Source organism: Oryctolagus cuniculus, chromosome 15, assembly GCF_051225735.1.
Source record: "Oryctolagus cuniculus isolate XC-2025 breed Fujian yellow rabbit chromosome 15, ASM5122573v1, whole genome shotgun sequence".
NCBI lineage: Eukaryota > Metazoa > Chordata > Mammalia > Lagomorpha > Leporidae > Oryctolagus > Oryctolagus cuniculus.
The window spans coordinates 308,958-336,271 of record NC_142881.1 but is presented as its reverse complement, the minus strand read 5'-3'; the positions used below and the strand labels follow the sequence as shown (position 1 = coordinate 336,271).

The 27,314-nt window shown below is 66.2% G+C and overlaps 1 protein-coding gene across 3 annotated transcripts in view; it reads left to right on the top strand.

The window, feature by feature from the left end:
• Window positions 1-27,314, top strand: part of KNDC1 (kinase non-catalytic C-lobe domain containing 1) — a 37,387-nt gene that overhangs the window by 2,704 nt on the left and 7,369 nt on the right. For 2 of the 3 annotated variants that reach the window (XM_051839413.3, XM_051839415.3), the window contains exons 2-20: window positions 2,838-3,036; window positions 5,004-5,062; window positions 8,394-8,540; window positions 8,667-8,784; window positions 9,562-10,196; window positions 11,229-11,343; window positions 11,498-11,569; window positions 11,655-11,716; window positions 15,858-16,016; window positions 17,521-17,598; window positions 18,081-18,138; window positions 18,475-18,640; window positions 18,721-19,340; window positions 19,442-19,568; window positions 21,385-21,467; window positions 22,018-22,433; window positions 26,566-26,659; window positions 26,744-26,841; window positions 26,915-27,135. In XM_051839413.3, the coding sequence (XP_051695373.1) occupies window positions 2,838-3,036; window positions 5,004-5,062; window positions 8,394-8,540; window positions 8,667-8,784; window positions 9,562-10,196; window positions 11,229-11,343; window positions 11,498-11,569; window positions 11,655-11,716; window positions 15,858-16,016; window positions 17,521-17,598; window positions 18,081-18,138; window positions 18,475-18,640; window positions 18,721-19,340; window positions 19,442-19,568; window positions 21,385-21,467; window positions 22,018-22,433; window positions 26,566-26,659; window positions 26,744-26,841; window positions 26,915-27,135 (3,527 nt within the window). Of the gene's footprint in view, window positions 1-2,837; window positions 3,037-5,003; window positions 5,063-6,181; window positions 8,289-8,393; window positions 8,541-8,666; window positions 8,785-9,561; window positions 10,197-11,228; window positions 11,344-11,497; window positions 11,570-11,654; window positions 11,717-15,857; window positions 16,017-17,520; window positions 17,599-18,080; window positions 18,139-18,474; window positions 18,641-18,720; window positions 19,341-19,441; window positions 19,569-21,384; window positions 21,468-22,017; window positions 22,434-26,565; window positions 26,660-26,743; window positions 26,842-26,914; window positions 27,136-27,314 lie in introns of those variants that run through there. The other variant, XM_089313771.1, reaches the window with a different exon arrangement.

Here is a 27,314-nt window from a genome sequence, read left to right as displayed (position 1 = left end):
TGGGACCCAGGGACTGGCTGACCCACCCCAGGCTCAGCCCTCTTCGAAGAGCACCTTCTCCCGCTGCAAGGAAGGTGGCACGTGTGGGCCCCGGGCAGTGCCTTGCTGGGCAGTGGCGGGGGCCATGGACCAGGAAGACCCTGGAGACTGCTGTGGGCCTGAGGAGCTGGGTCTGTACCTGGTGGAGAAGGGGCTGGTTCAAGGTGGTGTTGGCAGGAGCCTAAATGCTGTGGGGCGGGGTCGTGGGGCCCCGGCCGGCGTCCGTGGGCGCCAAGGCCGCCTTGCTTTACTGCTCTCACCTCCCTGAGAGACTCTGCCCAGGCCAGAAGGCCTCCATGGAGTTGCTCGGGGCCCTGGGCCCAGCACCACCTGCTCCGCCAGTGCAGGGGGCTCTGCAGCAGGATGCCCACCTGGCTCCTGGCCACCAGGGGCCGCTGTGGAGCCCCTGGACCCAAGGAGATTGAGTGGCTGTGGGTGCCCCTGGCCCTGTAGCCAAGGCGTGTCCCTCACTCTGGCCGCCAGGGACTCAGGCCAGGAAGAGTGGTTCCCACTGCTGAGCTGGGGCAGGCTGGGGGCACAGGGACAGCTGTGGGCTCCAGGGGGCAGGGGCCAGAGGGGAGCCAGTAAGGTCTTGCAGCCCCGTGTGGGCTGGACCCTGCCCTTGAGGGTGTGAGGGGCTGGGAGGATCCTGTCTTGAGTGAGGGTCCTCGTCCAGAAGCAGAGCTCAGGACCCCGTGGAGCTCAGTCCAGGCCAGGCAGAGCCCCCTGCAGGACGCCTGCCTCAGACCAGTGCTGGAGGCTGCGAGGCCCCACCTGTCCGTCACCAGCTGGGCGGGCCAGCAGGGCTGCAGGCTCTGGAGGGGGCGGGGGCTGACTCGTGTCATGGAAGGCTTCGTGTCTCCTCCTGGCACAAACTCACTGGGTGCTGCGATGGCTTAGTGCCCCAGAGTGTGTGCCTGCATGCACGTGCGTTGTGTGCACTGGACTGCGAAAGGTGCGCAGTGCACGTGTGTGTGCAGTGCCCACGCACCTGCCCGACCAGGCCCAGGGAGCTCCAGGCTCCCCTGAGCCCTGGGCCCTGCAGAGCCCAGATCACAGGTCTCATGAATGGGGACTGCCACAGGAAGTGCCGGAAAGGCCTGGAAAGTGACGTCACTGAGCCCTCCCTGGGCTCCATGAAGGCGTGGACGGGGGGTGTCACTGGGTCACAAGGCGGGGCCAGACCCAGGCCCCCACGGCTGACCCGAGAGGTTCCACCAAGGTGCACACGGGCCATGCCCTGGTGCCACGTGTGTGGGTATAGGTGTAGGTGTGTGCACGTGTGTGTGCATGTCATGTATGTGTGTGCATGTGTTGTGTGTGTGTGCATTGCATTGGGTGTGCATGTGCATCCCTTGGTTGGGCCTTTCATCTGTCAGCTGTGGTCCTGGGACTCCTGCAGGCGGGGGCCCTCCCCAGGTCCCAGGGGCTCAGGGGCCCTTGGGCACCCTAGTGTCATGTGACCGAGGACAAGCCGGGTGGGGGCTCTGCCCTCGACAAGCTCCATCCTTTCCTGACCCCACCCTGCACTCTGCACCTGGGGCGGCACCAGCACCAGCACCAGCACCCAGGACGACAGGCGCCGTGTGCCCCGCAGGGGCCTCACGGCCGAGTGTGTGTGTCTTTTCTCGCTCTTCGTCACGTGGTCCCTGACGTGTGATGTCGAGGGCTGCGCCGCCCGGGCCTCCTGCGGGCAGAGCCGGCGTGTCCGTCTCTGTGAAAGCCACTGTGATCCCATCATGGGGCTCCATGCTGACATACCACCCACAGTCAGCCTCTGGGCCACACACACGTGAAGTCTGCAGCCCCCCGCTCCAGGTCCAGCAGGCACAGAGTCCACAGCACGGCAGGTGGAGGGCGCCATGTCCATTGGCCCAGGAGCGGTGGCTTTCTGTGTCCACACATGTGACAGCATGCATGTGTGCGTGCATCTAAGTGTATGGTGAATGTTATGTGCATGTGAGTGAGTGTGTGGGCAGGTATGCGTGCTGTGATTGTACATGTGTGCATGTGTGTAGTATGGGTGTGCAGATGTGTACTCTTGCATGCGTGTGTATGCACTTTGTAAGTGTGCATCAGTGTCTCTTACATCCATGTGTATGTGTGAAAGTGTGCATGTCCCCATGTGTCTGTGTGTCACGCATGTAAAGGGGGTGTTGTATTTCTGTGTGTGCACTGAATGCGCATGTTAGGTGACATGTGCACACGTGAGGGGATGTGGGTGTTAGGTGCCATGTACACATGTGTGAGGGGATGTGGGTGTTATGTGGCGTGTGCACGTGTGTGAGGGGATGTGGGTGTTACGTGGCGTGTGCACGTGTGTGAGGGGATGTGGGTGTTATGTGGCGTGTGCACGCGTGTGCATCTGTGAGTGTGGCGTCGGTGGCCACCATCACTATCACAGCTGAGCTCCCACAGAGCTGGGGCGCCCTCGTGGGTTCAGAGGTGCACTCAGTGTGGAGGAGGCCTGGGCAGCCTGGCCATAAGCACAGGTGACCATGTCCTCCAGGTGAACGGGCAGGAGCTAACATCTGTGTCACACGCGTGTGATCGTGTGATCATCTTCATTCCGTGCACAGAGCTGGCCCCGCAGGTGTGGCCTCCACCCCACGTGCCGGTCCCTGCGTTCCGCTGTGAGCCTGGCACGGGCTCTCGGCCCTGGCTTCCCGTGTGCTCTGAGCACCGACCCCCGAGCAGGAGGCGCCTGTGCAGCGCAGACCCTGCCCCTGAGCCGCACGCAGGAACGCACACGGGGGGGGGGGGGGGTTGCCGGGGCTCACAGTCGCCCGTCTCGGCAGGAGAACGTGTCGCTGGCCGACATCCTGTCACTGCGGGCCCGGGGGCTGAGCGAGCAGGAGGCCTGGGCCGTGTGTCTCGAGTGCAGCCTGGCCATGCACAGTGTGGCCCACTCCCCGCTCTTCCGGACGCTGTGCATCACGCCTGACACGCTGGCCTTCAACACCAGCGGCAACGTGTGCTTCATGGAGCAGCTCAGCGGTGAGCGCCAGGAAGACGGGCTGGGCATGGGGGGCGCACGGGGGAGACATGTGGCCCAGGCGGGCGTGGGGGGCGCACGGGGGAGACATGTGGCCCAGGCGGGCGTGGGGGGCGCACGGGGGAGACACGTGGCCCAGGCGGGCGTGGGGGGCGCACGGGGGAGACACGTGGCCCAGGCGGGCGTGGGGGGCGCACGGGGGAGACACGTGGCCCAGGCGGGCGTGGGGGGCGCACGGGGGAGACACGTGGCCCAGGCGGGCGTGGGGGGCGCACGGGGGAGACACGTGGCCCAGGCGGGCGTGGGGGGCGCACGGGGGAGACACGTGGCCCAGGCGGGCGTGGGGGGCGCACGGGGGAGACACGTGGCCCAGGCGGGCGTGGGGGGCGCACGGGGGAGACACGTGGCCCAGGCGGGCGTGGGGGGCGCACGGGGGAGACACGTGGCCCAGGCGGGCGTGGGGGGCGCACGGGGGAGACACGTGGCCCAGGCGGGCGTGGGGGGCGCACGGGGGAGACACGTGGCCCAGGCGGGCGTGGGGGGCGCACGGGGGAGACACGTGGCCCAGGCGGGCGTGGGGGGCGCACGGGGGAGACACGTGGCCCAGGCGGGCGTGGGGGGCGCACGGGGGAGACACGTGGCCCAGGCGGGCGTGGGGGGCGCACGGGGGAGGCACGTGGCCCAGGCGGGCGTGGGGGGCGCACGGGGGGAGGCACGTGGCCCAGGCGGGCGTGGGGGGCGCACGGGGGAGGCACGTGGCCCAGGCGGGCGTGGGGGGCGCACGGGGGAGTCACGTGGCCCAGGCGGGCGTGGGGGGCGCACGGGGGAGACACGTGGCCCAGGCGGGCGTGGGGGGCGCACGGGGGAGTCACGTGGCCCAGGCGGGCGTGGGGGGCGCACGGGGGAGTCACGTGGCCCAGGCGGGCGTGGGGGCGCACGGGGGAGTCACGTGGCCCAGGCGGGCGTGGGGGGCGCACGGGGGAGACACGTGGCCCAGGCGGGCGTGGGGGGCGCACGGGGGAGACACGTGGCCCAGGTAGGCGTGGGGGGCGCACGGGGGAGACACGTGGCCCAGGTGGGCGTGGGGGGCGCACGGGGGAGACACGTGGCCCAGGCGGGCGTGGGGGGCGCATGGGGGAGACACGTGGCCCAGGCGGGCGTGGGGGTGCACGGGGGAGACACGTGGCCCAGGTGGGCCTGGGGGGCACAGGGGAGACTCACCTGGCCCAGATGAGCTGGGGGCTCAGAGGGGAGACACGTGGCCCAGGTGGGCATGGGGGGCGCACGGGGGAGACACGTGGCCCAGGCGGGCATGGGGGGTGCACGGGGGAGACACGTGGCCCAGGCGGGCGTGGGGGGCGCATGGGGGAGACATGTGGCCCATGCGGGCGTGGGGGGTGCACGGGGGAGACACGTGGCCCAGGTGGGCCTGGGGGGCACAGGGGAGACTCACCTGGCCCAGATGAGCTGGAGGCTCAGAGGCGAGGCACGTGGCCCAGGTGGGCGTGGGGGGTGCACAGGGGAGACTCACCTGGCCCAGATGAGCTGGGGGCTCACAGGGGAGACATGTGGCCAAGCAGGGTGCGGGGGGAATCACAGAAGAGACTCACCTGGCCCAGATGAGCATGGGGGGCTCAGAGGGGAGACACCTGGCCCAGGTGGGTGTGTGGGGTGCACAGGGAAGACTCACCTGGCTCAGGCAGGTGCAGGGGGCTCACAGGGGAGACTCACCTGGCCCAGGTGCGCCAGCCGTTCCCACGGCACCTCCTCCTTCCCGCCCTCCATTTCGGAGCCAGTTCCCCACATTCCTCTCTGAGGAGCAGACGTCACTTCAAACTGCCACCTCTGATGCTGACAACGTCCCCAGGGACCCCAGCCTGAGAGGAGCAGCCGGGAGGGGCCTGGGGTCCCTCCTCTTTCCTGGGCCTGTGTGACCAGAGCACTCACTGCCTTCTCTCTCCTGCCCAAGATGACCCTGAGGGTGCCTTTGTGCCCCCAGAGCTGGATGTGACGGGGAACACCTTTGAGGTGAGTGTGCACCTCCACAGCTGCCCAGCGCTGGGGGACAGCCCTGGAGGCGGCCCCAGGGCCCTGGTGGACAGTAGCTCAGTGGGGGCGTGGCTTGGACAGTCTGGGGCTACTCCGGTTTCCTGGCGTGCTTCCTGGGGAGGGGATTCACACGTGTGACGCGTCCCAGGTCTCTTGCTTCGGCAGTGAGCTCCTCACGGGGCTGGCAGAGGGCGGGCTCGGGCCCCGGGGTGCTGTGGACGTGTGTTCTGACGCGAGGCCCGAGGTGATCACCCTGCGTGTGAGGGACGCCGCCCTGACCCTCGGGCTGCTCGCTCCGTCCCCGGGGGCTCCGTGAGCAGGTGCGTGGCCTCGGGGCCTGCACACGCGTGTGACAGGGCAATGGGCAGCACAGCCTCCATGTGAGCTGGGCGTGTGGGACAGTACCCCCCCGGCCCTCGATGCTGTCCATCCCCTGGGTGCCGCCTGTCCATCAGGTTCTGTCTGTCCTTCAAGCACTGTGCTGGGCACTGGACCAATGCACTGACCCCGCTTGCCCAATCCCCAGGGTGGCAGCAAAGACTTCCCAGCCATTAGCAGCCGAGACTGACGAAAACTCAGTCTGTGCCGGACAGCCTGGTGGCTGCACGTTGTTGGCACAGAGCTTGACCCTGGAACAGCAGCTCTCGAGCCCCTGCCCTGGGAGGCTGCAGGGTCCCCACTGAGATCCCCACACCATGAGACGTGGCCAGTGGGCCCCTACTCCGTCAGGCATTTTGTCTTGTTGGACCCAAGGCCCAGGATCCAAACCCTGTGGTCTTGGGGCAGCGTCATCCCTGTCTACGCATGGACTTCAACGTGTTCTGTTGTGCTCCGGTCAGGGGACCCGTGCCAGTGAGAAAGCAAGGCCCTGATAGTAACTCGGGTCCCCGTACAGGGCCGAGTCGTCCCCAGTGTCCCCGCCTGTTTGAGGCCGAGCTGTCCCCAGCGTCTCCCCCATAGGCTGCACCATGGTGGGCACCTGGGCAGGTGGAGGTGCACCTGTTTACTGGAACCCCCGCCCCGCCCCCGTTAGCACTGCTCCCCAAGAGGCTGTGGGCTGGCGTCCACCCTGACAGGACTGCAGGTGCCAAGTGCAGGCTGTGTGTTTTTCCTTTCTTTAAAGCGTTCATTCTCAAAAGCTTTTCGGTCCCAGGACCCCCTTACACTCTAAATGTTAGAGTAGCCCCAAGAGTTTTCATCCATGTGGGTTTTATCGCTCTGCATTTTCATTCTACTGGACAGGCGGGGGAAAGAGACAGAAAGAGACCCTGCATCCACTGGTGCACACCCCAAATGCCTGCAACATCCGGGGACAGCCGGCTGAAGCCAGGAGCCTGGAGCTCCATCTGGGTCTCCCGCGTGTGTGGCAGGGGCCCGAGCACTTGAGCTGCCAGGGTGCCCGTGAGCAGGGAGCTGCATGGGAGTGGAGCAGCCAGGACTCAAAGCAGGCACTCCCTAGGGAGCTGACGTCCAAGCAGAGACTCAGCCACTGTGCCAGACTTGCAGCCAGAAACTGAGATTTTAGAAAACACATGCCATTAATTCATTTTAAAACAACAGTAAACCCACTGCATGTTAACATACATAACAGATACTATAAAAGAAAAACACTTTCCCCAACCAGCCAGTGAGGCGCGCGACTTCACGTGTCTGCAAGCCACGCGCAGCCTCAGGAAGTCCAAGTCCGTGCACAGCAGCACCTCCGTTGTCGCGGAAGCAGCCTCCCGGCCGGCTTCTTAAAGCTCCATCATTGTGCTTTGATATCTTCTTAAATATTTATTTGAAAGGCAGAATTACAGAAATAGAAAAGAGAGAGAGAGGTCTTCCATCCGCCGGTTCACTCCCCAAATGGCCACAACGGCCAGAGCCGGGCCAAGCTGAAGCCAGGAGCCAGGACTCCATCCGGGTCTCCCACACGGATGCAGGGGCCCAAGCGCACGCCCCATCCTCTGCTGCTTTCCCAGGCCATGAGCAGGGAGCCGGATGGGAAGAGGTGCAGCCGGGACTTGAACCGGCGCCCGTGTGGGATGCCGGGGTCACGGGTGGTGGCTTTCCCGGCCCGTTTCCTCCCTCAGGAGTGGTTGTTAATGCTCCACCGCTGTGCCCAGGCCTGACAGATGCTTACCTGCGCCCCCGCCCTGGGCCCCAAAGCTTTGCTCTCCCCAGGGGGGTGTGCTTGCCTGGCACACTGAGCCACGTCTGAATCCAGCCAGGGAGCGGCCGGAGCTGCCTCTGTGCAGTGGGAGGGAGGGTCCAGGCCCCCTCCTCCACACACAGCTCTGCCACCTGCCACCAGGAGCCTCCTGCTGTGACTCAGCTTCAGTCAGTGGCGTGACCCCATTTCGTTCTGTAGCCCCCCGGGGCGCGGCGGGGGGTAGTTGAAGCCCAGCCGTAAAAGCTTCCAGGAAGGGCCGGAGCTGTGGCCCCGCGGGTTAGGCCAAGGCCAAGGCCTATGGTGCGGCACCCTTGCTTCCTTTCCTTTTCCCGTCTTTCACGAAGTCGGCTCCCCTGCGCCCTCCTCCCGCGGATCCTGCCGGGGCCGGTTCCAGCGTTCGCGGCGGCTAATCCTCCGGTTCCTTGCTCTTCCTGGAGCTCAGTTCCCTCCGAGGCCGCGAGGCCATCGTCCGCCTCTCCTCCCTCGCGGTGTGAGCGTGCACACCGGGTGCTGAGCCTCCCCGCTCAGCCCTGTCGCATCCTGTCTCCCGCGCTGCAGTTCTGCGTTCACTCCACGGGTTTCCCTCGGCCTGTGAGCGACGCAGCCGCGTGAACGGGCGTCTCCCGGGAGACACACGCAGGAAAGTGCCAGCCCCGCGCTCTCAGCTCACGCGGCTCCCTCCCGCGGGACCCCGTGCGGGGCGCGGGGAGGTGGGCTCTGAGCGCACTGGGGCGCCGGCACCATTTCCCCGTTTGCATCGTTTTCATCATTAAGGACAGACAGGTCCCGAGCCGCGCGCCGCGCGCCGCCCCCGCCTCTGCCCGCCCTGCAGTCTGGAGCCCCGCGCTCCCGCGCAGCGCTGCGCCTGCGCCGCGGGGCTTTCCACGTCTGAGTCCTGCTGGGCTCAGCTTCCTGCGGGGAAGGGCTGCGCCCAGCACACATCAAGCATCACACATCACGCGTCACGCCCGTCTGTCCTTTGGGGTGGGCAGAAAACCAGCGGGAGCCGGTGGGTGCTTGGGGGCAAGCTGGACCCAGGCCCCCAGCTGGGTAGGACACCGCTGTCCACTCCCCCAACGCCCCGTCTCGGGAGAACCCGCAGGGTAGGGGGCGCTCCCCCAGCGCGGCCCCTCACTCACGGCCCCGGTGCCTCAGGCGCACATCTACTCCCTGGGGGCCACGCTGAAGGCGGCCCTGGACTACGCGGTGGAGCCGGAGCCGGAGCCCAGGCTGAGCGCGGAGCTGGAGACGCTGCTGAGCCAGATGCAGGCGGAGGAGCCCGCAGACAGACCCCGCCTGGAGGTGAGCGCTCCTGAGCCGAGGCCGCACGCCTCGCTGGGCGCTGTTGGGATGCGTTGCGGACACGCCGCGTGAGGCGGGCGGCGGGCAGAGCCCTCTGCAGCCTCCTGAGAGGACCTCGGTCCGCAGAGCGTCATCGCGCTGTGCCGGGAGAAGACGCGGCCCGCGTCCTCCTGCCACCTGTGCCGGAGCCTCTCGGCCGTCGGCAGACGTGTGCTCTCCATTGAGTCCTTTGGAGCCTTGCAGGGTAAGAGAGCGCCCCCCCACACGCACACACGCCTGCCCACGCACGTAAGTGCACCCACACGCCCGCACAGCCTCCTACACACAATCCCAGGCACACTCAATCTTACTAAACCCCCACGCCCCTGGACTCATACATTCACACACACGGGTTTCAAACAGATCACAGAGGAAGGGTACTTCAAAAAGTTCACGGAAAATAGCATTGAAGATGATGTCATTTTGGTGCAAAAGCCGGTTTTTGAAATCCATGCGACCAGGTCTTCAAAAAGCTCATGAAAATGCATTTTTGCGAAAACCTAGTAGAGACCTCAAAAGCATGCCAGGCCGGTGCTGGGCACCTTGGGGACAGGAGTGGGTGCAGGCGTGACACCGCTCAGCTCATCCCCTCCGCCAGCGCCACTAGTGCTGGCAGGTGCATCCACTTCTGCACGCTCAAAGCTGTGGGGTTTCCACAGCTCACAGGGACTCCGCCTGTCTGAGCTCAGAGCCAGCAAGGGCCAGGGGGTCCCGTCCCAGGGGCGGCGCTCGGTTGGGAGAAGGCTTCGCCCGGTCCCCATTCTCCCTTGGGAGGTTGGGAGAAGGCTTCGCCCGGTCCCCATTCTCCCTTGGGAACCACTTGTGACCTTGACAAGCCCTCGGATGAGAAACCGGGTGTCCAGGGGACGCGTGCAGTGTGGTGCAACACGGGCGGGGAGCCCTGGTGGAGGCCGGGATGGGTGCCATGCTGGCGGCTCCATGTCACTGTCTCTGCTGTGAATGCCTCTTGCTTTGTATCCAGATATGAGCGACAGCACCTGGAAGGCAGTGCCTGTGCCGAGAAGCGTGGGGCCCAGAAGGCCTCCAGGGGACCTCGGCACTGACCTAGAGGGCCTGCCCCAGCCCCCCATCTCTGGGGAGCCCAGCCTGCGCCACAGACCCCTGCCCCCCAAGCCACTGCCATCAGCCCCTATGAAGAATGGGGACAGCCACTGTCAGGAGGGGCTGGCCAGCCTCGTCCTGGGCCCCCTGAGCCCCCTGGGTGAGCTGGACAGAGACCTCCTCAAGAGGAGCCACCTGCAGCGCACACACACGTCCCCCAGGCTCCTGCCCGAGGGCCCCGAGGCCACCGCCTCCGGCCCTGGAGCCCAGCTGCCCCCGCCTGCGAGCTCCCCTGCGGGCCCCAGGAAGGCCGTGCTGGACGGAAGGAACGGCCTCTCCAGGGGCAAGGAGCTGGAGCAGGAGCCGCAGCCCCAGCACACGGGGGCACCAGGCCCAGGCTTCAGTGGAGATGGGGGCCCCAAGTCCTCACGCTCCAGCCAGGGGCCTGCCGAGCAGAGGTCCCTGCCCTGTCCCGAGGCCACTCAAGGTGCAGGCAGTGAAGCGGAGACACCCATGGCTGGCGAGGAGACTCCCGGAGTGGCATCCCCGGAGCAGGTGGGTGACAGGCTCCCAGCGGCTGCGGGGGGGGGGGGGGAGCTGGCCACAGCCAAGGCACTGCCAGCGGCACCACCTCCCAGCCTCTCCAGGGTCTTCCTGTCTGCCTCGGCCTGGCCTGGCCCTGCCCCCACATCTGGCTTAGGACGCAGGCGAGCCAGGCCTGCGGTGCCCCCACTCACTCCTGAGCTGTGTCCCCTGAACGCCCCAGGGTGGGGGCCACGCACACGGCCACCGCTGGTTGACCCACAGGATGAGGGGCGGGGGATTTTGGGGCTTTTATTTCCATTCAAGTCCTGGCGAGCGCTGGAGAGCAACTACATGGACGGCGTGGTCACTTCAAGCAAGATCTGTCCCAGGGCCAGATGAGCAGACTGAGGTGGCTGGGGCTGTCCCTTCCTTGAGGACAGCGCCCAGCCACAGTTCTGGCATCGGGACTCCTGACCTCAGCCCCCACACAGGGCACAGCCCACCAGGCATCCAGGCTGCCCTAGCACACACCCCAGCCCCTCTGTCGCACAGGGGGCCTTGAAAGGGGGTCTCAGGGAGGACACTGGCTTCTGGAACCTTCTGTGTGTCTGAGCTCATGTGGAGGACCTGCCCTCCAGGGAGACACACAGAGCGAGTGTGGGCCTTGAGCTCTGACTGCCTGCTCAGTGGCCTGGACAGCGTCCGTCACCACCGCCTCCCAGAAATCCCTCATCCTCCCAGACTGCCCCCTGGACACGGCTCCCTGGCCCTGGCTCCCACACACTCCCTGCCCTTTGCACCTGGGTGAGCGCCCAGGTCACTGAGCCCAGGTCCCCAAAGGCGTCCTCATCTAGCGGGGACAAGTGCATGGTGTGCCGCCTGGGGCTGCTGTGCCCGCGGCCGTGCCGGCTCCTGGGGGCCCTGCTGCGGCTGACTTCACAGTGGCCAGGCCTCCAGCCTCACCCACGCTTGCTGCGACATCACTGCTTCCCCAGCCCCGCCTCGCAGGAGGGGGGTGTCACCTGCCACGCCCCCAGGAAGTCCCCTTCTCTGCTCCCACAGGACCTGTCCCTGCAGGACCTCCTGTGCAAGCTGGGCCGGCCCTTCAGGGAGTACGAGCTGTGGGCCCTGTGCCTGGCCTGCCTCCGCGCCCTGCAGGTGCCCACGGAGCCCCCAGGTGACCCAGCGAGCCCGGGGCCGGGGCGGTGTCCACACCATGGCCCTGGGGGAGGGGCAGCATGGGACGTCAGGGACCGAGGGTCGCCTGTGCATGCTGCGGACCCCGCAGCCTGCCGGCCCCTGACCGCACCCCTGGGTGCATGCTCCTGCAGCCTACCTGTGTCCGGACTCCGTGCTGGTGGCCGAGGACGGGACGGTGCTCCTCAGGCCGGCCCCCGACAATGGTGCGTCAGCGGGGCCGCCCCGGGGCCGAGGTCCAGGGCCGCTGGCCAGGCCGAGGGGAGCACAACGGGGCCTGCTCTCTTCCAGGGCCCCGCGACTCCTTCTTCCTGGCTCCCGAGGCGGCCGAGCAAAAGCTGGTGACCGAGAAGGTAACTGGGCAGTCCCTCCCCGGGCCCCAGGTCCCCCACTGCCCAGCGGACCCCGTGTCTGCCCTGGGGTGTGCAGACCTGAGACGGCTAAATCTGAAACACTCAGAACCCTTGGCTCCCACACAGGCCGAGGACACAGCAAGGGCAGGGCGGAGGCCGGCGTGGGGAGCCGGCGGGGAGGCGAGGAAAGGCCGCGCCGCGCCAGGGCTCTGTCGAGGCACAGAAGCGAGACCAAGGCTTCAGCCTTTGACAGCCCTGGACAGCGAACCCCCCCAGGGCGCATAGAAGGGATGCCAGGAGCTGAGGCTGGGGGTGGGGCCTCCCCTCTGCCACAGCCCCCCAGTGTCAGGGGGTTGGCCGGGGGATGGGAGCACGCGGTGGCACAGGAGGACGTGGCACGGGACCGCAGTGAACGCCGGCACGGACGGTACAGAGGCCAGGAACACCCAAGAGGGGCAGGCGGCACCAAGGCCGCGCCTCCGTGGGCAGCCACGCACGCTGGCAACGTAAACACGCACGTGGCAGCACGCTGGTGACACAAGCACGCCAGGATGTGCGTCTGAGCAACAACGTTTCCACAAAGAAGCAGGAGAACAATCCAGCATAAACGTTAGTACCGCGCATTGTTCACGGCGGGCGGATGGGAGAGCGGAGTGAGCTGGCAGTGTAGCCCTGGCCTGCGATGCCACAGACTGCGTAGGCGCCGGCTCAAGGTCCCCCTACTCCTCTCCCTGCTGACGGGAAAGCAGAGGGAGATGGCTCGAGTGCCTAGGCCTCTGTGCCCGCGTGGGAGACCCAGAGGAAGCTCCTGGCTTTGGCCTGGCCCAGCCATCTGTGGAGGGAACCAGCTGATAAGAGAATGCTGTGTCTCTCTGCGACTGCCTTTCAAATAAATAAGAGAGGCAGAGGCATAGAGAGAGAAAGTGAGAGAGAGAAAGAGAGAGAGAGGTCTTCCATCCGCTGGTTCACTCCCCAAATGGCTGCAATGGCAGGAGCTGTGCTAATCTGAAGCCAGGGGCCAGGAGCTTCTTCCAGGCCTCCCAGGTGGACACAGGGACCCAAGGACTTGGGCCATCTTCCACTGCTTTCTCAGGGCACAACAGAGAGCTGATCAGAAATGGAGCAGCTGGGACTCGAACCGGCGCCCACGGGGGATGCCGACACTGCAGGCGGCAGCTTTACTTGCTGCATACCATAAGTCAGTCTTTAGAAAAAGAAGAAGAAATAGCGCAGCTGGAAGACAGGGAGCAGCCCCAGCAGGGAAGAAGCCGGAGTTCTTAGAGGACGGCGGCCAGAGGTCTCCCAGCGACCACCGGCGTCCGGGAGGACGGGGGAGGGAGGGGGAGGCCCTTGCAGAAGTAACGTGCGAACTTCCCAGTTACGGAACCACCTGCAGCTCCAGGCTCCAGCAGCTGAGAGAATCTGAAACAAGATCAATGCCAAGAAGTCCACGCCCCGACACAGCATCCCGAACCTCCGGCACCAGAGACCCGAGAGCGGAAGCAGCGTGCAGAGTAGGGGAGGAAGCGACCCGGTGGCAGAGACGACGCCGGCAGGGGGGAGCGCCGTTTCCCGGAGCTGGAGGGGCTCCGCTCAGGACCCTGTCCTCAGCAAAGGCCCCTTGGACAACAGAGGAAGCACCCAGGCGTGGGCGTGAACGAAGCTGAGCCTGGGACGCCGGCAGGTCGGCCCTGAACTTGGGTTCTTCCGACAGGCAGGAAGCGGGCAGCACTCTGAACACGTGAGCAGGAGAGCAGTAACACGCTGAGCGGGAGCACGGCCGCCGCAGGCTTTGCTCAGCGCCCTGGCTCGTGATGACCGGGATCTGTAGCACGTGCGGTAGTCCTGGCCGATGTGAGAACATGTTTGAGCGTCGCGGGAGCAATGGCGTAGGGAGGGGAGGTTTTAACGTCCCACAGACTGCCAACACGTTCCCCTGCACACGGATGAGTTGAGTACGTAATACAACACCTAGCACAATCGCTGAAAACGACACGAGATACCAAGAGACGCACTCAGAATACCACAGATGAAACAGGGCGCTGGAGAGTCCAGTAGCCCCCAGGGGGAAGAGCAAGAGCAGGAACTGACACCTTGAGCCGCGGTGTGGGTGACGCTGTTGGATGCAGGTGCTGCGAACGCGTCTGCTAAAGGCAGAGCGTGCCGGTGGGTCACAGGCGCAGGACACACTGTCTACAGGAAACTCAAGTACAGCAGGCTAGCGGGGGGGAGGGGGTTGCGGGGCGGGGAGGGGAGGGGAGGGGCGGGGGGGGCGCTGTGCAGACACTGAGGAGAACGCAGAAAGGGCACCGGACCCGCCAGCGCCGGACGCTCCCTGCAGCACCGTTCACCCCACCGAGACGACAGCGCCTGCTGAGGGCAAATGCACCCACGGCCGCCGTGGAGCCTGTGGGAGACATCGGTGAGCCCACAGCTGTGCTGGGGACGTCACTACCTCTCAGCAGTCGGTGACAACGACTGAGTGTCAGACACCCAGGGTTCCGGGGAACGCCACGTGAGTATCGGCCACGGGACCCGGCCACGCACACAGGCGCCTCCCAGCCGGGCAGACAAGAAGGGAGACACGCATCAGCACTCTCAGAACAGCGTGGGGGGGCCGCCATTTGTCGGAGCCGTTGAGTCTCAGCTTGGGACACCCACGTCCCACACGGGGAGCCTAGTTCAGGCACCGTCCCTGCTTCTGCCTCGGCTCCCTGCCGGTGCCCACTGGGAGGCAGTGGACAGTGGCCTCAGTACTTGTTTCCTGACAAGTACTTGTTTCCCAACCACTATCCCAAAGGAATTCCTGGCTCCAGGCTTCAGCTTGGCTCCGACCTGGCTCTTGTGGGCATTGGGGAAGTGAACCAAGAACGCAGATCTCTCCCTCTGCCTTTCAAGTAAAACACAGATTTTAAAGAAACAAAGCATGCATTTAAATGAGGATGAGCTGACACGGAGAATATCGCCACGGTCCCTGCAGGCGTCTCCAGGATAAGGACAGGCAGAAGCAGTGCACACAGATTCGCCACTGAGATCAAACGCGCCAGTGCTGGCTCTCACTGTGAAAGACTTGGTCGGAATAGCCCCATAGATCCTGGAAAACTGAGTTTGTAAAACTTGTCTACAACAGATCTCTAGGCCCATATGGTTTCACTAGAAAATCACACCAAGCGTTTTAAGGAGATAAAACAGCTCCATGGTCTTTTCTGGGAGACACACGAGGAAATCACGCTTGCGGTTCTTTGCGTGAGCAGCCCGTCCGCAGCACCAAAGAGTGTGAAAACCACCCACAGCCTGATCAAAGAACGCTTCCAGGGTGGAGGGCGGGGCGGAGCCTTCTCCCACGTCCAGCACCGCCCACAAGCATCGCCACGGAAGGAGACGTGGACAGGCTGGGTGCCCCCAAGGTCTAAAGCTGACCGAGCGTGGCTCGCTGCAGCAGCCAAGACTGACAGCTGAAAACTGCTCTGGGACACGAGGTTCCGTGGGCCCGTGGACCAGAGCGGCCATGGACACCCAGCTTTGGGCAAAGTCCAGCACTGGCCACAGACAAAGCAAAAGCAGCAGACCGGCGTGGAGGGGAGTTCCTCACCTTTCAACGGACGTCCACAAACCCTGGCAGGAAGCGCGTTCCTCCTACGGCCGGGACGTCCCAGCTGCTGCATGAGACCAGAAAGGGAAGGGGGGTTCCAACGGCGGCCTTTCTCCCCACATCCTGAGATCAAGGGAACCCACCATGCCACCAGAGCAGCTGACCCCTGGCACTGACCGTGAAAAAGCCACTGCCCTCAGGCAGTCCCGTGGCAACACGGACGTGGCAGCGAGACACGGAACAGCACAGCCCCCGGGGTGGGGGGCGGGTTCTTCCTGACCCCCTGAGCCATCACCGCTGGTGCAGAGGAGGCCACAGCCAAGGCTCCCCACTCCCCAGAGCTCAAAGCCCAGTCACTGGCTACTGGGCCTCACGTGTGACCCCAGGCCTCGCCTGGGCTTCAGTCTCGGTGGGGATCCCCAGGCTCAGGGGAGATGAGCGCTCCTGGGGCCTGCACCTTGCTGTCCCCTGAGGGCTGTGGTCCATGCAGGTCTGCTGGAGACAGCCGGCCGATCTGCCTCGACCACTCAGTCTCCCCGCCCCTCCCAGGCCTCCATGTACTGTGTGGCCGCCGTGCTGTGGACTGCCGCCAAGTTCAGCGTGCCCCGAGACCACAAGCTGACCCTGCCACGCCGACTCAGGACCCTCCTCCTGGACATGGCCAGGCGCTGTGCCCCGGAGCGGCCGTCTGCGGCTGAGGCCATCAAGGTAACGCCAGGGCCTAGGCTTGGGGCACGGGGCGGGGGTGGGGCAGCACGCAGGTCCTTGTGTCTGAGGCCGTCAGCGGGTCCTCAGCAGGGAAGGCAGTGGGGCCACTTCACAGCGGCCCCTGTGGGCAGCGTAGGGTCCCTGCCAGCTGGTGCTGCACCGTGCCCCAGGGGCCCCATGTCCCCGAGTGGGAGGGGCTGTCCTGAGTCAGGAGCTGACTGCCCCAGCCACATGCCCTCTGAGGACTCCGCCTGCCTCACCACTCTGCACCCCAGCTGCCGGTGTCCCTGCCAGCACTGGACTCTGGCCTTGTCCTCCAACACAGACCTGCACCAGCATGGCAGCAGCGTGCAGGTGTGTGCCGCGTGCACAGAGCAGGTGTCAGCGTGCAGGTGTGTGCCGTGTGCACAGAGCAGGGGGCAGTGTGCAGGTGTCGGTGTGCAGGTGTGTGCCGTGTGCACAGAGCAGGTGTTGGTGTGCAGGTGTGTGCCGTGTGCACAGAGCAGGTGTGTGCCATGTGCACAGAGCAGATGTCGGTGTGCAGGTGTGCACCCGTGCACAGAGTGAGGTTTCTGTGGTTTGGGAGACCTGGGGTCCGTGCTCTCTGGGCCTGCCGCCCCTTCTGGAAGGTGAGGTGGGACCTGGACTCTGAGGCAAACGTCCCTGACTGTGGCAAGACCAGTTTTTCAGGGACTGAGGCCGGAGAAGCCAGGCCCCTCCCTCTTTGCTGAGGGACTGGGGGAGCCGAGCTCTCCGGTCCGTGGCACAGGCCTCTGTGCCACACTGCCTCACTTGGCTACAACCTCACAGAGCTGGAGCAGTGGCCACTTGTCCTCCATCTTGGCCAAGGCGCTCGGAAAGGAAGTCCAGGGGCTGCCGTCCGACGTCCTCAGGACAGACAGGGAACTGTTGGGACAGCCTGTGCTGACGACCCCACTGTGGGCGTCCACCTGTGAGGTCAAGGTAGCCAAGAGCCTGCTCCTGGTCCCCTGGCCAAGTTCCCTGAAGCCTTGAAAACCAACCCGGCACACAGAGCCTGCTGTCTTCTCACCTGGCTGTTCCCGGCCTCTCCCTGCCTACGTGGACAGGGACTTGTCCGGAGCAGCAGGGGGGTCAGCCTGCTGGGACTGACACCCGGGCACCGACGCAGCAACCCCAACTCCACCAACACCTGCACAGTCCCTCGCCTGTCCCTTGTCGGTCTGGGCTGCAGGACTGGGGCAGGTGTGGTTGTGGGTCTGGCACAGCAAGGCCAGGGTTTCCCTCGCAGTTGAGTTCAGGCGGAGAGACCACAGCCCAGCCCCCACTGTGGGATTTCACCCTGGCCACCCAGGCCAGAGCACCTGTGGGGGTCTCCCTGCACCTGAAGCCCCAGGTCCCCCTCGAGGCCCACCCTCGCACACTCCGCGGCTGCAGGAGGAACGCGTGGGCCCGGCCGTGGCTGTGCCTGAGCCGCCACGCTCAGCCTGACCATCGTGCGCAGTGGACGTCTCCTTGTCCCCAGGTGTGTGGCAGTTACCTCCTTCAGCGAGGCATGGACAGCAGGAAGATCTTAGCCCACCTGAGGGCGTCCACCTGCAAGGTGAGACGGGCCCAGCGGAGCACGTGCGGGAGCGGCCCCTCGTCCTCCCTTCGGTTTCAGGGACTTCCAGGGAATTTAAGGGCAGGGCAGGCACTGAGCCGCCCTCACCGCTTCCTCAGCCTTCTTGGGAGACTTGACGGGCACCCCAAGGACCCTCCCCGTGAGCCCCACACGGGGGTTTCTGCTGACCGGCGGGAGGGGCAGGGGCCACACAGCAGCCCTCGGGTCACCAGCTGGGTCTGCAGAGGTGGCTGTGGGCTTCTGGGTGTGCTGACCGGGCCACCCAGGTCAGGAACGATGCCCGGGGCCCCAGGGCTGTAGGCGGGCACACCCCGGGCCACCTGACTCCCCCGCATGCTCTTGGTCCCGGATGGGGCTATCTGCCTGCTGCCTGGAGCCCCCAAAACCTGGCTGAGTGGGCGCGCGCCGGGTGCTGGGAGCCCTGCTCCACACAGAAGCCGCCCCTGCGCATCACCACACAGGGTCCCGTGCAGGTGCCCCGGCAGGAGGAGACCATCACTCTGCAGAAGCCTCGCCCAGGTGGGGCCCCCAAACAGTCCTCCTGCCCCCCAACCCCTGCACCCCACTCCCACAGCCATCCGCCGCCCCCGCAGCCCCAGCCATGGGTGGGCACACACAGCTGGTGTAGCCTGGAACCCCCGGGCTCAGCCCGCCTGCCCAGCCTCCCCACCCTGCCTCCCGACAGCCTGGTCACGCAGGCCTGTGCTCCACGTCTCCTCTCCTCCCCCACCTCCTTACCCGCCTCCCCGGGCGCTGGTCACCCCCACCTTCCAGCTCCAGGCCAGGCCCGCAGAGAGGAAGCCCCGCAGTGTGGGGTAGGAGGGGCGAGCTCCAGGCGCCCCCTGCTGTCCGTAGGCTTCCTGCCCGTCGTCGGCAGTGACGCGAGGCTGCTGGTAGTGCCGGGACCTGTGCCTGCCCCTCCCTCCTGCGACTCTGGGGCCCAGGAGCTGCCGGCAGCCTTCACCTCGGAGGCCACACACTTCCGACCGGTGGTCCTGGCGCAGGATGCAGGTGAGGCCAGGTGAGTATCCAGCCCTCGGCCCCGGGGTCCCCGGGCGCAGGTGGGCCCTCCTGAGCATTCCCCCTCCTCTCTCCCCACAGGGAGCGGCTCACCTCATCCCCGGGGCTGGCCGAGAGCCCCAAGGACAAGGAGGGTGAGGGGTGGCCGGGCACCCAGGTCCTCTCGGAGGCCCCCAGCCTGAAGACAGCAGACCTGCCAACACCCAAGCCCGGGCCGCAGGGAGTAGCTGCAGACCCTCCCGGGGAGCTGGGGCTGCCCAGCCTTGCCGAGGGGGGCTGCTGCGCTCCAGCCCCCACCCCGGCCCTGCCCCCGGATCAAGGGATGGAGGGGCAGGACCCTCCCGTAGCCACCTCCCCCCGAGAGCCCACCCTGGCCGACCGCAGCCCACGGCACCCTCGCAAACCGCCCAGGCACAAGGCCACCGAGCGCCAGGGCCCAGAGCCAGAGAGCGCCCATTCCACCCCACGGGGCACCGCCAGGGCTGCAGCGACTCCAGACAGTCCCGGGAGCACCTCTGCCAGGGGGCACGGTGACCCCGAGAGGCCTCGGCCGGCAGAGCGCAGGCCCTGTCCGTCCAGTGTGGACGCCCCGTCCCCGCCGAGGACGGCCTGCCGCTCCCTGCAGGAGGCCACGCGGCTCATCCAGGAGGAGTTTGCCTGCGACGGCTACCTGGACAACGGGCTGGAGGCCCTCATCATGGGTGCGGGCTGCGGGGCCCAGAGACGGACAGGCGGGCAGGCTGGGGTCCCCAGGCTGGCAGAGGCCCCACGTGCCCTCACCCGCCCGCCGGCCTCTCCCCAGGGGAGTACATCCACGCCCTGAGGGACCTCACCTTCGCCACCTTCTGCGGGGCCGTGGCCGAGAAGTTCTGCGACCTCTCCTGGGAGGAGCGGCTGCTGCGCAGGCTGTTCCAGGTGGTGAACGGGGGGTGAGTTCGGCCCCTCTGGGGAGGGCGGGGGCCGCCCTGCTCCCACAGGAAGGAAGCGCTGGTGGCGGACTCGGGACAGGCTCACAGCAGCTGCCGGAGAGGCCACGGGTCCCCTGGCTGGACACAGAGGTGGCCCCGGACCCCACAGGGACCAGACAAGTGCTGGTGCTGGTCAGGGCAGGGTGGTGGCTTCCCCAGGATTAGGGGCCACGGGTGGTGACACCAGCAGGCACAGTGGCCACCACAGGAACGGCAGCTCCCGCCCTAGCCCCGCCCCTCAGGCCCCCGCTGCCCCTGCAGGAAGCCAGCCCTTCCTCCTGGGTCAAGACCCCAGTGCCAGGTGGTCAGGTGCCCCCTCAACCCTGGTCCACCCTGAGCTCCCGGCACCCACAGCACTGACTGAAGTGAGTGCACCTGACGGTGGTGCACCTGGCTGGGGTGCATACCTGACTGTGGTGCACACCTGGCTGTGGTGCACACCTGACTGTGGTGCACACCTGGCTGTGGGGTGCACCTGGCTGGGGTGAGCAGCTGGCTGAGGTGCACACCTGGCTGAGGTGCACACCTGACTGGGGCACACCTGACGGTGGGGCACACCTAACTGTGGTGCACACCTGGCTGTGGGGCACACCTGGCTGTGAGGCATACCTGGCTGTGGGGTGCACACCTGACTGTGGGGCACACCTGACGGTGGGGCACACCTGGCGATGGGGCACACCTGGCTGTGGGGCACACCTGGCTGTGGGGCACACCTGACGGTGGGGCACACCTGGCTGTGGGGTGCACACCTGGCTGTGGTGCACACCTGACTGTGGTGCACACCTGGCTGGAGCACACCTGGCTGTGGGGCACACCTGGCTGAGGTGCACACCTGGCTGTGGGGCACACCTGGCTGAGGTGCACACCTGGCTGTGGGGCACACCTGGCTGAGGTGCACACCTGGCTGTGGGGCACACCTGGCTGTGGTGCACACCTGACTGTGGGGCACACCTGGCTGTGGGGCACACCTGGATGGGGTGCACACCTGACAGTGGGGCACACCTGGCTGAGGTGCACACCTGACTGTGGTGCACACCTGACTGTGGTGCACCTGGCTGTGGGGTGCACACCTGACAGTGGTGCACACCTGGCTGGGGGGCACACCTGGCTGTGGTGCACACCTGGATGGGGCACACACCTGGCTGAGGTGCACACCTGGCGATGGGACACACCTGGCTGTGTGGTGCACCTGGCTGTGTGGTGCACCTGGCTGTGGGGTGCACACCTGACTGTGGGGCACACCTGGCTGTGGTGCACACCTGGCTGTGGGGCACACCTGACTGAGGTGCACACCTGACAGGTGCACACCTGGCTGTGGGGCACACCTGGCTGTGGGGCACACCTGACTGTGGGGCACACCTGACGGTGGGGCACACCTGACTGTGGTGCACACCTGGCTGAGGTGCACACCTGGCTGTGTGGCGCACCTGGCTGTGGGGCACACCTGACTGTGGTGCACACCTGACTGTGGTGCACACCTGGCTGTGGGGTGCACCTGGCTGGGGTGCACACCTGGCTGTGGGGCACACCTGGATGGGGCACACCTGGCTGTGGGGTGCACCTGGCTGGGGTGCACCTGGCTGGGGTACACATGACTGACTGAGGCACACAGTCATCCCGAACCCCAGAACTGACAGCCAAGACCCTTCCTGTTCCCAGGAAGGTCATGGCCCCAGGATGCGGTGGTGCCCGGGTGGTGCTCCTGGTGCTCGCGGGCTCAGTGTGGGGGTGGGGGACGGGGTGGGGGCGGGCTGCTGAGCCGCCCCTCTGACCTCAGCTCCCCCCAAGAGCAAGGGCCGTCGTCCATGTGCCCCGGCAGCTGCTCCCTCGCCAGCAAGAGGCCCTCGCTACCCGGATCAGGTGAGCGACTGCCGGGCCCGGCTGGGCTCTCGTGGGGCTGTGTCCTGGAGGGGAGGCACCGCCCCCCCGCACTCCACGATTGTGGTGGCTGGGGTGGGGTAGGGCAGTGTGTGTCCCTCCCTGGACACGAGTGCCCCTTGGAACCACTGCTTTCCCCCCTCATGACCCCAAGACCCCAGAGCAAGGAGACTGCAACACTGGCAGGCGGGGGCCCTCGGGTGAGGACGGGCAACCCAGATCCTACAGCACCACGACGGGGAACTGGCCAGCAGGCCCCAGCTTGGGGTCCACCTGCCCCTGGATGGCGGGCAGCCCACGAGGCCCAGCGCAGCCTGGAGCCACCGGTGTAGACCAGGCTCAGGGTACTCTGGAGGCTTGGGTGTGACACGGCCAGGCTGGTCCAGAGCTGAACATGCCAGAAGAAGAGATGTGTGACCGACCGCAGGGAGCAGGCAGCCTGGTCCTGACAGCAGTCGGGCCAGGGCTGGGGGCAGCCTCCCTATGGACGGGGTGGCCATGGCCACTGTGACCCTCGACCCTTTCTCTCCAGGCAAAGAGAAGCCCAGCGAGGCGTGGGTCAGCGGAGCGCCCTGCCCGCCCCCCGCGCTGGCCGACCTGGACACCGACGGGCTCTCCCGGGGCAACCTGGAGGTGGGGTTTCGGTCTCAGAAGTCAGTGAAAGGCGCAAGAGAGCAGCAGCTGGAGGCGGACGCCGGCGGGCAGCAAGGCTCGGTCCCTGAGCCGTCCAGTGGGGCCTCAGAGGCGGGCGCAGTGGCCAGGCTGGCCCGGCCCCAGGAAGGCGGCCTGGTAGCGTCCCCAGGCCCAGCAGAGTTCCGGAGCTGCAGTCCGGGCTGGTCCAGTGCCTTCTACGAGGCCGACTGCTTCGGGCCGGATGTGCACAACTATGTGAAGGACCTGGGGAGGCAGAAGGCCGGCGGGTGTCCCGAGCCCGAGGCCCAGAGCCCGGTGAGCACCAGGCCTTTGCCCGCGGGGGTGGGGGCGGGGGTCTCTGCAGCCTCAGGCTCTGGGGACAGCCAGGCCTGGGCTCAGTGCCCCTCCTTTCAAGGTGAGGGGTAGCTTTTCTGTCCTGTCCGCTGGGCCTGTGCCACCAGGTGACAGTTCCTGGAGGTCCCCTGGTCCCCATGACACGGAGAGTAGGGGCCACATCGTGGCCGCAGCGGGCATGTGCAGCCTTCTCTGGCCTTTGGGCGGCTGTGGGGTGAGTGAGACCAGGAGCACCTCGCTCCTGGCAGGTCCAAGCCAGACTGGCAGCAGTCTGAGCTCCTCACGGCCGTCTGGGCCCGGCCAGTGCTGTGTGCAGGCAGTGTGAGGCTGCCGGGCCCCGGGAGCTGCACAGGGGGCCACAGCAGGGCCCCTGACTCCTCCCCGGCTCCCTGCCTCTCTGGGGATCTCACGTGTGTGCCTCCTACTGCCTGGACTCCACCTACGGCTACTCTGGAGAGAGCCCGGTGTCTCCTGGGCAGGCAGCGTGAGGTCGGGGTCATAGCACTGGTTCTGTTTAGAGTTCCACTGTTCCAGTGGGCCTAGGGACCACTGCTCAGACGTGTGGGGGCCACTGCTCAGATAGGTGGGGACCACCGCTGCCCCAGTAGCTCCCAGGGCCTCATTGCCCCCAGGCTGAGTGGCAGAAGCTGTGGCCACATCATCCTCTGGCCCTTGACAGACAGGCTGGGGGCCAGGGTGGGGGCAGCACCAGGACATCTGCAGGACAGGCACAGGTCCAGAAATGGGGCCCCTCTCTGGGCCCCAAGGGGAGGTTGGCCTGGTCCAGGGCTGGACAACTCCACCCCACCAAACAGGGCTGTTCTGAGGTTGGAGGATCAGGGGGGTCCCAGCTCTGACGGCTCAGGAAGGAACCTGGACAGTGTTTGCCACCAGGCTGCCCCAACAGGACGCTGGCTTCCACCTGAGGGCCGTGGGGAGGGCTCCGCCCAGGGCCGGCTGCTGTCCAGTTGTTGACCGGGCAGCACTCCCTGGCCGTGACTTACCCAAGCGTTGATCTGGAAAGACCAGGACAGCGTGCGTGGGCAGCGAGGGCGACCCCGCCTCCCCATGTCCTGTCCTGTGGGCGTCAGGTAGGACTGGCCAGGGCCACAGCCTCAGGCTCCCTTCCGAGGACCGGGGATAGCACAGAAGAACAAGGAGACGTCCACACCTGAGCCCAAAAGGACAACAGGTGCCACGTGACCAGGGTCCTCCCCACGGCCTGAGCACCAGCCGGGGCCCGGGGTCAGCTCCAGCCCGGAAGCGGGGCCCCCGCTGCCCCCGCCTGCCCGGCCGGCTTGCTCTGCTCCGTGCTCAGGGAATGGCAGCGGCTCGCCTTAGCCTCACCTCCCCTTTGTCTCCGCTTCCGGATCCTTCCACGTCCTGTCCTGCAGCTGTGCCCCAAGCTGTCCACATTGAACAAACCAACGCCCTCATTGCAATTTCACCAGCCGTCGTGGGCCAGGGTAGGCCAAGGAGGAAACAGCCGGGCTCCAGTGACCCGGCTCGGACGGACCAGCCTGTGTCCAACTGTGCCGGCTGGACGTCGCCCTCACCCCACTACCACGTGGACCTTACTTCCTGCAGATCATCCAGAATCAAACAAGCCCTCCAGGGCCAGCACTGTGGCACAGCAGGTAAAGCCACCACCTGCGGCACCAGCATTCCATATGGGCACTAGTTCAGGTCCCGGCTGCTCCACTTCCGATCCAGCTCCCTGTTATGGCCTGGGAGGGCAGTACAAGACAGCCCAGGTGCTTGGGCCCCTGCACCCACACGGGAGACCCGGAAGAAGCTCCTGGCTCCTGGCTTTTGCCTGCCATTTCGCAGTCTCTGGGGAGTGAACCAGTGGATGGAGAGCATCTTCTTCTCTCTCTGTAACTCTGCCTTTCAAATAAATCTTCTCTCTCCCTCTCTCCACACACACACACACACACACACACACATGCACACACACACACGCACACACACACCAGACCTTCTGGAAGCAGGAGTCATAGGAGCTGTGTTGCTGACGAGTGTGGGGCAGTCGACGCCAGCCCCCGAGGCCTGTGTCCCAGCAGGGGTGGCCACGTGCTGACCATTCCAGAAGGGACCTCCAGGTCTCAAGTGACTCAGCATCCCCGCGGTGGACAGAGACAGAGCCCTGCACTGCCAGTCGTGGGGGACTTGGCCACGCCCCTGCTTTGGAAGCCAGGGTCAACCGTGATGGAATGTTCTAGACATGCACAGTCCCCCGGGTGGCTGCCAAGGGACAGGCATGTCCTCTTACTTCACTCCGGTGGTCCAGACGGCAGCACAAGCCATGGCTCCTCGAGGCACCCCTGAGCCAGCCCCACAGGGAGCTGACCTGACAGGGCTCTCAGCAGCCGTGGGGCACCTGGCCACAGCGCCCGGCAGCACTGCCTCCCACGGGGGCCCTGACTCCATGGTCTGCACTCAGCTGAGCTAGGGCAGGACCCACCAACGCTTGGCAAAGGGGCCGGCTCCTGCCCTAGTGGGACCCCTCCCACAGTGCCCTGGGCCAGAGGTACTGACTGTCGTGGGGCTGCCCACCACTGGACACCAACGGTGTGTGATTTTCGAGAGAGAGAGAGAGAGGTCTTCCATCCACTGGTTCATTCCTCAATTGGCCACAACGGCTGGAGTGGCACCAGTCAGGAGCCAGGAACTTCCTCCTGGTCTCCCGTGTGAGTGCAGGGGCCCAAGGACTTGGGCCATCTTCTACCGCTTTCTCAGGCCACAGCAAAGAGCTGGATCGGAAGTGGAGCAGCCAGGACTCGAACCGGTGCCCATATAGGATGCTGGCATTGCAGGTGGCAGCTTTACCCGCTACACCACAGCACTGGCCTCGGTGCGGCTTTTCATCCAAACCTCCACAGAAGGGACTCGAACATTTACTAAAAGACCGAGTGGACGCCCTGGACAAGAACAGGTGGCCTGAAGCTTGGGACAGGGCTGACTTCCCAGACACGGAGGTGTCAGGTCCCCTGCAGCCCGCCTGGGGGCCCCTCCTGGTGGCCTCCCTCAGAGAAAGCCACGAAGACTTCGCGGTCCTCCCCTGGGAGCCCGGGCACCGCCGGGCAGGCTGAAGGCAGGGGCCCCTCCTGAGGTGGTGTCCCCCGCAGCAGTGACCAGTGCGGGGAAGGAGGCCGGGCCACAGCAGGGCCAGCATTTGGTTCCGGGCAAGCTCAGCCACGGGTGTCCGGCTCACGAAGCAGAGCCGGGGCCTGGGGTCCCTGCTGGATCCCCCAGCTCAGCTGCAGCCTCCTGTGCGGTCTTCCCGCTGGGCGGGCACAGGCGAGTGCACTCGCTCCTGCAGAGCAGGACGCCGGCCCTCACCTGCATGGCCGGGCTTCATTTAAAAGCAAAGGCTGTGACCAGGGGCACACAGGACGCACCTCGCTGCTTGGGGAGGGGCACGGGTGCCTGGCCCTGCAGGATCTCAGGACTGGGGGCATCCCTGGTGGTGCCACAGCTGCCCTTGAGCGAGAGGGCCAGTGGGACTCGGCCAGGATCTGCCCACACAAGGGTCCAGGGTGCAGTATGCACTGGCTCATGGCTCCCACCCAGGGGCTGACTGAGCTGGGGTCCCAGGTATTCACCCCTGGGGCTGTGGGGGCAGCAGCACTGCAGCCAGGGTGGAGGTGGCTTGGCTTCCTGAGTGGCCCCCATCTCCGCCAGGCCCTGCCAGTGCTCACCCCCTCCCCCAGACCAGGGAGTCCAGAGCCCTGTGGGGCTGGCCCTGGTCTCCATACCTCCTGAGTTGGACTTGGTGTCCAGGAACTCTCCAGTGAGCGGGAACTGGCCCCGGGGGTGGGGCTGGACCTCCGGAGGCGTGGACAGACCAGCACCTGGAGCTCCTACATGCAGCCCTCACCGTGCCCTCGGGGGACTGCCGGGGCCTGGCGTCTTCCAGGGACAGCAGACGGGCTGCTCCCACCAGGCTCCGCCCATTTCAAAGAGGGCCTGGGTCCTGAGGCCCCCAGCCGGCGCAAGTCCCCGCGTGCTGGCAGGGTCGCAGGTCCCCCTGCTGGGTGGACGCGCCTGGCCAGGTCTGCTGCTCTGAGCTCGCCCTGGGCTTCCCCCCTAGGAGCTTGAGCAGCAGCTCCTGATAGAGAAGAGAAACTACCGGAAGACCCTCAAGTTCTACCAGAAGCTCTCACAGAAAGAGAAGCGGAGCAAAGGTAGCGCGTGCGAGGCGGGGGCGCACGGTCGCTGGGGGGCGGTGGGCGGTGGGCGGTGGGCACCAACTCGGCTCCGCCCCGCAGGCTCCGAGGTGAGGTCCATGCTGTCCAAGCTGAGAGGGCAGCTGGAGGAAATGCGAGCCAAGGTGCAGCTGCTGGGCCTGGTCAAGAAATACCTGCAGGCAAGTGGCCGCCGCCCGGGGCCCGCTGGGGGCCCGCGGGTCGCCGGCAGCCCTGACCGCTCCCCCACCCCAGGTCCTGTACGCCGAGCGCTGGGGCCTGGAGCCCTGCGCCCTGCCGGCCATCGTAAACATCGCGGCCACCCCGGGAGACACGCTGGACTTCAGCCCCCTGGACGAGTCCTCCTCCCTCATCTTCTACAACGTCAGCAAGCAGCCGGGCGGCGGCCGGCAGAAGGCAGCCCGCGTCCTGCAGGCCGGCACGCCCCTGGGGCTCATGGCCTACCTGTACTCCAGGTGCGCTGGGGCCCCACTGCCACCCTTCTGCCAGCAGAGGGTCCAAAACGGGTCAGGAAAGAGAAGAGCGGCCTCCAGGGGGAGGAGGGGACGGAGCCCCTCCACGGAGGGGGTTTCCACTGGGGAAAATGCCTCATGGGAGGTTGGAGCCGATTTGTGGGAGCTGCCGCCTGCTGCTG